At 47.2% G+C, this 8,874-nt stretch overlaps 1 protein-coding gene across 1 annotated transcript; it reads left to right on the top strand.

Annotated features, from left to right (window-relative positions):
- The first annotated feature begins 6,747 nt into the window (after positions 1-6,747).
- LOC144103289 (uncharacterized) lies at positions 6,748-8,494 on the top strand. Its single transcript, XM_077636050.1, has 4 exons — positions 6,748-6,947; positions 7,181-7,383; positions 7,947-8,003; positions 8,093-8,494. The coding sequence occupies exons 1-4, from the start codon at positions 6,770-6,772 to the stop codon at positions 8,492-8,494; spliced, it is 840 nt and encodes a 279-aa protein (XP_077492176.1). The 5' UTR covers positions 6,748-6,769.
- The last annotated feature ends 380 nt before the right edge of the window (positions 8,495-8,874 follow it).

The following is an 8,874-nucleotide window of genomic DNA, read 5'->3' as shown; positions in this document are numbered from 1 at the left end:
TGGGCCCTGCCGGCATGGCTGATGGAGCGAGAGAGAGAGAGAAAAGCTTTATTCGTGTAGAGGTATTGATGGGTCCCAGCACGGCCCCACTCCACTTAAGCGTATATACCTAAGGTACATAACACTGGCAGCCCGACCGGTGGCGATGGTCTGCACGGCCGGGTCCTCCGGGCGCGGCAGGGTCTCCCAGTCCTCTAAGGTCTAAGGTCCTCTAGGCCGCGCGGGGGATGGTCCGCCGGGCAGAGGAAGAGAGTGTGGAGCGAAGAGGCGAAGAGTTCTGGGCACAGGGTGCAGGCAGGAGTGGGGAAGGAGGTATGATAGTAGGCTAGGGTCAGGAGTGAGGGGAGTTTTTTTAAATTTTTTAATTGTTTTAGAGGGAAAGGAAATGGCGAAGTATCTATCTCATATATCGTTGGACACCTGAACCGCGCCGTAAGGGAAGGGTAAAGGAGGGAGTGAAAGAAGAAAAGAATAGAGAGGTGCCGTAGTGGAGGGCTCCGGAATAATTTCGACCACCTGGGGATCTTTAACTGCACTGACATCGTCAGGTAGTTACACGCAGTGACCGAACGCTCCGCGAGTTCTACCTTGAACGATTAATAACTGGACGCCCCACTCCAGTTGTAACCTACACAGTGCTGTGCGCGTGTGTGATTTAATTCCTCTTAAATGAACTAATCACGCGCACAACCTGGACACATTACTTATTGTGTAAATAGTTTGTACATATTACTTCTCCCCCTGTCCTCTATTCCTGTCCCCTCACCTCTTTCATTTCATTTCTCCATTCTGCCTGCTGTCCTTTATTTCCGCTGCCCCAGATCAGGTGCTTCAGTATCGATGGCAGATGCCGGGGCTAGCAAAAATCTTTTCCTTCCTTTTTACTGTTATTTTAAAACCACTACCACCACCATTACTGACATCGCACAGCACACGGGCGCCTTAGCGTTGTGTGTGTCTAGTTTGCGCCAGAGTGTTGCATGCTTGTCATCTAGGGAGGGGTGGGGTAGCAGTAGAGCAGACGCGAGGCTCTGTGGGCCTGCGTCATCTCGATGAACGAGTGTTCGCTCTCTCGCGAATCCCCGATTCGAGGCCACCTGAGCCCGGTTTAAATAACCTCGGGCTAAAATGTTGGCGGCCTCGTTTCTGGGATTCCCGGAGTGCGCAGGCACCCATATAAGCTCTACATGGCGGCGTGGGTGTGCATCGGGCGAGTCCGGCCAGTATGCCAAAAGCAGGAACGTGAACTCGGCCTCGCGCAAAGTTTATAATTGCAGTTTTAGTCTTTTAAAATGGACCCTTGCTTCCGTACGAGTGATGGCAATTGCGAGGGCGGCTTCCTCTGCTGCTGCTAGGGCGGAGTCTTTGGGGAGAGGTTGTGTTAGGAGGGCGGATTAAGGGGAGTCCACCGCAGCTGCGGTTGCTTCGTAACTCGTGCAGGTAGCGCCCACCCATACGGCGCCCAGCTCGGAGCCGTGCACTCGGTGGAGTGCCTTCGCACGGGCTCTGCGGCTCTGCTCATGGTTGGAGGGGTGCATATTTCTCTGTCGTGGCTTTATGACCAGCTCTCGGTGAAGAGGTCGAGGCCGCAGCCTAGGTAGACTCTTCTTTATCCGACCTCCTCACACTACCTCTACTTACAGGCACCTCTCTAGAGGCTGCTGAGAAAGCCACCGGTAGTTCCGGCGAAGCTGTATACCACGACCTCAAAGGAAATTTTCCTGCCGCCGTCACCAAAAAACGCCAGGCTAAGAGCTGATAGTTACTCCGAGTGGAAAAGTACCCAACAGCACAAGATCATAAAGCACTGATCATAAAGCAGTTGATATATAAGAAATAAAAATATACAAAAATAAAAAAACACATAGCAGCATAGAAATCGTATATAGTAGTGATCATATCCTAGTCGTGCTGTATTAAGCGAGAGATTAATCGAATAAATATAACAGCAATTGATTTGGACTACAAATAAGAAAAATACTAAAATTTCCCTATCCACTTTGGTTTCGGTTATCGGCTTCCACACACACACACACACACACACACACACACACACACACACACACACACACACACACACACACACACACACACACACACACACACACACACGCACACACGCACACGCACACGCGCACACGCACACACGCACACACGCACACGCACACACGCACACACACACACACACACACACACACACACACATATATATATATATATATATATATATATATATATATATATATATATATATATATATATATATATTAGCAGACAAACAAAAGATATGAGGAGCTCGTTTGACATACATATTAAGGAAACGAAGTCACCGAAAACCCAGGTACATAGGGGAATTTTTTCTATATTTCTCAATTTCTAGTGCCAATCAATTGCCTTAAAAAATGACTTATAAAGCAGCAGAAAAAACAACCATGCCGCCGGTGGGATCCGAACCCACGACCTCCGAATATCGCGTCCGGTGCTCTTACCAACTGAGCTACGGCGACGGCAGTCCAATCTGCTGCTTTCGTGGGTATTTATGTTCATTGGGTGTAAGTGAACCTTGAGAGTGTTCACCAGCGCCACCCTTGATCATAGCGGTGGACGTAGCACGTCCTGTGATACCGCAAGTGTGACGTAGAACGTCAACTAACGGCGAGGGCGGATACTGTGCGAGAGCTTTCTTATGCTACCTATGGCATCAAGACTGCCAGAACCGAGACCCCCGTTAGGCTATTAGCAGACAAACAAATGATATGAGGGGCTCGTTTGACAAACATATTAAGGAAACGAACAGTCACCGAAAACCCAGGTACGTAGGGGAATTTTTCTATTCTCAATTTCTAGTGCGAATCAATTGCCTTTAAAGAAAATGACTTATAAAGCAGCAGAAAAATGGCCTGGCTTAGCTTATGGTTAAGCCTAGGATGCGAAGCATACGTCGCTTGGCAAGCCGTACTTCTCGTTCTTCTGCCGTTTCCGTGGTTCTTTGTAACTTGAGCTTTGCGGTCTCGCGAGCCGCCCTCTCCCTGGCCGATATCTCGCTGCTCAACTGACTCAACGAGTGCGTCGCCTTTAATACAATTGCGTGACGTCAGTATCTCCTAGCGGCAGGAGCGGGAGTTAGGCCGCCGGCGGAGGCTGCGCGTCCGCAAGCGAGCGCACGAGTTGAGCCCCAGCTTTCACAGCTGTTGTGACGTCATATCACATGGTGCGCCGATGTAGGTCAAGTGGTAGCTACGCGGCCGCGCGCAGCGCAGCAAGAAAGAGCTCGATGTGCGGCTAGTATGCTTCGGATAAAAACAACCATGCCGCCGGAGGGATACGAACCAACGACCTCCGAATATCGCGTCCGGTGGCGCTGGTGAACACTCTCAAGGTTCGCTTACACGCAAACCATAAATGCCTACGAAAGCAGCAGATTGGACAGCCGTCGCCGTAGCTCAGTTGGTAAGAGCACCGGACGCGATATTCGGAGGTCATGGGTTCGGATCCCACCGGCGGCATGGTTGTTTTTTCTGCTGCTTTACAAGTCATTTTCTTTAAAGGCAATTGATTGGCACTAAAAATTGAGAAAAATCGAAAACATTCCCCTATGTACCTGGGTTTTCGGTGACTGTTCGTTACCTTACTATATATATATATATATATATATATATATATATATATATATATATATATATATATATATATATATATATATATATATATATATATATATATATATATGAAACTATACAAAAATAAAAAGGCAATCAAAAGGGCAAGGGGAAATATAAAAGGGAATTTGACAACTAAAATTGACACACAAAAACAACAGAGAAAATAAAAATATATAGCGGCTAGATCTCCTTTGAAAGTAAATACTGCATACAGCTCAGCACTCGTTTTCATTACAAAAAAAACACAAAACAAGCATCAAAACCACATGATGGTTGATAAGGCGCATGTGAACAATGGGAGCACCATCAGACGCGTTCCGGTAAACATTAGGTTTGCAGCTGCTTCGAAAGGGGTTGGCTTCATTCATTGACTTCATTCCTTCTCCCCAACAGCACTTTTTCCAACACTTACGATTTCCCCAATCTCCACCACCTACACCGCATCCAGCGAACATTATGCGCAGATACATGTCCTTGGTGTGGCAAAATTCCGACATTCACGCACATTACACGGACATGCTCAGATATACCGAACCATTTAAAGCCACACAACGCGGCGCAGGAGCAGTGGCAGGTAGCGCTGGCCAGCGGCACTTTGGAATACGAGAAGGCGCTAGTTGCCATCGCTAAAGCGTCGGCGAAACCCATTGGAGTATTGGACTGAGGACCCCACCCACAATCCGCTCTGGTCTCCTTTTCAGAAATAAATGTTTAATCTCTCCCCCCCCCCCCTTGTGTTTACCGGTAAAGGTTAATAAAATAATAATTGGTTTTTGGGGAATGGAAATAGCTTAATAAAATAACAATTGGTTTTTGGGGAAGGGAAATAGCACAGTATCTTTCTCGTATATCGTTGGACACCTGGACAGCGCCGTAAGGGAAGGGATAATGGAGGGAGTGAAATAAGAAAGGAAGAGAGAGGTGCCGTAGTGGAGGGCTCCGGAATAATTTCGACCACCTGGGGATCTTTTGCGTGCACTGACATCGCACAGCACACGTGCACCTTAGCGTTTTTCCTCCATAAAAACGCAGCCGCCGCGGTCGGGTTCGAACCCGGGAAATCCCGATCAGTAGTGGAGCACCCCCGGGTTCGAACCCGACCACGGCGGCTGCGTTTTTATGGAGGAAAAACGCTAAGGCGCCCGTGTGCTGTGCGTTGTCAGTGCACGCTCAAGATACCCAGGTGGTCGAAATTATTCCGGAGCCCTCCACAACGGCACCTCTTCTTCCTTTCTTCTTTCACTCCCTCCCTTATCCCTTCCCTTACGGCGCGGTTCAGGTGTCCAACGATCTATGAGACAGATACTGCGCCATTTCCTTTCCTCAAAAACCAATTATTATTATTATAGTCGAGCGCCCTAACCACAGAGCAACCGCGGTGGGGACCGGCAGAGATTACGGTTGCGCTTTCGTGTGGTTGTAAGGAAAAAACAGGCTTAGCTTGGTTAAGCCTGGAAGATTGCGAAAGCAATACCCTTGGCTGCGCCTCGGTTCGGCTGATGGTGTGGACATGGTTGCCCTTTGTTAAACTTATGGCTATACATTGTTTTGCTTGGTTTCTGCTATTGATATCCTTGGTACACTTATGACTTATCTATGTTATGACTTATGACTTATCTAGGTTATGTCGCTTGGCCGCAGCAGATCGTTCCAGCCTCGCCTTGTACACATCATCCGACATAGCGCAAGGCAGCGCGCCGACCACTGCGTGGAGCCGAGCTGTAGCCCCATTTATCCTCCTAGCGTGACGTCACACCAGCGAGCGCCCTCTCTCGGTAGCGCCGCAGCAGCAGCGCGCAAGGCTTCGCCTCCTCCATCGAAGCCGCGAGCCGGGGGACCGTCTCTCGGTCTGGCGTTACGTCACATGGTCACGTGACGCGCAGCTGTGTAAGGAGGCGCCACGACCACTGATGGGCCGAAAATGCGAGCAGTATTGCTTTCGCAATAAAACGCCAGGTTAAAAATTGAATGCAAACAGCATATCTCCTTTTGGAATCAGGCATGCAGCATATAGCACAAATACACTTCACTTGTCTCCGGTTTCACTCATTGTAGAGCCACGTGTGTGAATTTCCAAGCGACGTCGCAATCGGTAATTTGGTGTTGTGTTACAGCTTCGCTGTCCAGCCACATCCACAGAGAGGACTGGAGCCACAATTTTTTTATATTTTTATTTAACTTGCGATATGCGAAAAACCTATCCACAATACAGCTTCTCTATGCGTTTACAGGCTGCAAGCAGTGATCTCTACCAGAAAAAAAGGGAAACATACTCTATAGAAAACCAGTGTTTATATTTGAAGTCAGTTTCATGTTGTTATTCAGAACATTTTTTAGGGCACTAACTAGTTTGCATAGAGTGCTGCTATTGCTGGAGGTAACAGTTTTTTTTCCAAAGCAATAAGAAGTCTTGTACTCCGCTGATTCTACCAGATTCTTTCACGAAGCTTGCAATGAAAGAGTTTGTCATTAATGTGCCCATCAAAATCTCGAAATTAAAGGTGAAAAGACAATGACGCAGTAACTTGCATATTTTAGCTGACGCCCAAGCCGCGTCCTAAGGGAAGGGGGTAAAGGAGGGAGTGAAAAAAGAAAGGGAGAGGTGCCGTAGTGAAGGGCTCCGGAATAAAAGAGTTTTAGTTTCCGGTACGTACCTAAATGTGAGGACTATACGTGTACTACGCGAATTTTATCTGAGACGCTTCTAGTTTGACGTGCGCGACGCAGAGTGAATGAATATAAAGGTGTATCCAGACGACGGACCGCGGACCTGTTTTGGCCCGCGGACTAGCGATCACGTGGGGTGTCGCTTCAGGTGTATCCAGACGACGGACCGCGGACCTGTTTTGGCCCGCGGACTAGCGATCACGTGGGGTGTCGCTTCCGGTCTGCGAGGTCCGCGCATGGTCCGCGGGCCGGATCGCGCGAGAAATGCGAGAGCATTTTTTCTGGCGGCGGCCCACGGACTTTTTGGAGGGTTTACTGTCACTTCCTCTGGCAACAGCACAACGCTGGTCAATTTCTGAAGTCGTATCGCTATCGTCGTCATCCAAAGCTCACTGCAGCGCGCCGACGACTTGTTTTTCTGCCGTGTTGCTGCGATCAGCATGGCATCGTGGTCGGACGACGCCACATTTTACTTTTTGGCGTTGGTGCAGCAGTTTCCAACTTTGTGGGACAGCAGCCGTGATGACTTCTTGATGTGTCCCAAAAAAGAACATTTGTGGCACAGCATCTGCAAGCAGATGTCATCCGAGCATCCGGCACACGGACCGTACAGCGTGGGTAAGAATTTCTTTGGTACCTCTTTGTGTTCGGTTCGGCTTCTTTTGGTATAATAGTGCTACGTAGAGTGAAAAGAGCTCATGTTCTGTTTCGTGCTGTTTTCATATCCTATTCGATTTGCAATTTTGATGAAGTAAAATTGCACGGAACACGTTTCATCTACCGTGTTTAATATGCCGTATTCATGTACAATTGTATGCAACGAGTGGTATTGTATTTCGTTTTCGTTACAGAGGGACTGAAAAATGTGTTCGCTAATAAGCGGCGGACGTACAGGAAGGAGAAGAAGAAGATAGACGAAAGAAAAAGTGGCCAAGCACGAGACGACAGCTATGTGGTTAAGTGGAAATTTTTCCGCTGTTTAAAATTCTTGGACGCTGTGCCACGCCCAGGACATCGCTATGCCACGGAAGCATTTGAAGAAGAGGCAGTAGTGGTAAGTATATTCCACAATATACCACCGACACTTGATTATGCACAAAAACGTGGTCAGATTCGTATGTGCTGCAGATGTCTTGCCATGACTTCACATCTTGTTTGTTATTGCAAAAAGGGTGCTCGAAATTTTTCCTGCAGCCTACCAGCTTTTTAGTCGTAAGAGCTGGAAATCATATTTAATTGCCACATTTGGTTACAACTGCTTTTTGTTAGCAGCTGTGTATTCACTACAAAGCAATAGCTCTAAACATCATGCATAAGGACATATTGTCAATGGCCCCAATATTGATGCATTCATTGCGAATTTGAGGAAAATGCGTTCATGATGTTCTTTACTCCTGTGTCTGATTTCATTTGTTTAACTTCATGCCCTGATGTGAAGAAGTTAATGCTTATTGTGTGATGTGGTGTAACTTTTAATGATGTAATTTTTTGTGCTCACTCCTGCTTGGAGGCATACGACTCTGCAACATTGTTAATAAATAAAAAAATAATAATAAGGGTCCTTCTTTGACATGAAACTGATACTTTTGTTTATTCAACATGTGTGCCACTAAACAGGTGCAAAAAGGGGAATCGGAGAAAAGAGGAGGCGAGTTTCACTCCGACTGCCATGAGGTTTGTCAATATACAAATAGTCTGTTGTCCAATTTTTGCATTCCCAGTTATTCGATAGGTAACCTTGATGCTATTTGTTTGTATTACAGCCTGAGGAATATCTTTTTGAAACATCCAGCCCTACGAGACGCTGTACGCCAGATGCAGCAGGCGCAGAAAATCACAGAGAACTTTCTCAATTGGGAACACCTGCAAGCAGTGCAAGTGCACCTGTGCCCGAGAACAGTGGGCATAGCGCACTAACTCCACCTTCAAAGCGAATGAGGCAATGGAGGTCAAGTAGTACAGCCAATTCAATTCTCAATAAGAGACAAACAGCTCTGGATACCCTGGTCAATGCTGTACAAAGGCCCCTTGCAGCTGATGATGCAGCTGCACATTTCGGTAACTACGCTGCTGCACTGATGAGGCGGATGAACCCTGCAAGGCAAATAAAATGCCAGAAAGAAATTGTGGACGTGATCGAAAAGCACCTTGATATGATTGAATAAAAAATGATCACATCCGGCTGGATGCTTTTTTGTTTAGCACACCCTGTGCGCAAGGTGGTTGACGACAGTCTTCTGTCACGGCACTGCACTTGCTCTTGACGTGACTGAGAAGCACCTTAACACGTTCATTGCATTTCACCAGTTGGTGACGTCCTTTATTAGTGCTGTGCGGCCTCTAATAATGTGTCTCAGGATGAAGCCATGGTACAGAGTTTATTGTGAGCTCCTCCTCATTAGACCTCACTTTGAAATCTGACCATTGGCTTCATCATGTGACTCAGTATTTATGGCCACACAGCATAAATAAAGGACGTCATCAACTGGGGACTTACGATGCAGTGAACGTATTAGCAATGTTTAATAAAAGAACGAGGACATCC

Source organism: Amblyomma americanum, chromosome 9, assembly GCF_052857255.1.
Source record: "Amblyomma americanum isolate KBUSLIRL-KWMA chromosome 9, ASM5285725v1, whole genome shotgun sequence".
Lineage (NCBI taxonomy): Eukaryota > Metazoa > Arthropoda > Arachnida > Ixodida > Ixodidae > Amblyomma > Amblyomma americanum.
Note: the sequence above shows the minus strand (reverse complement) of the source record. Positions and strands in the feature narration are given on the sequence as shown.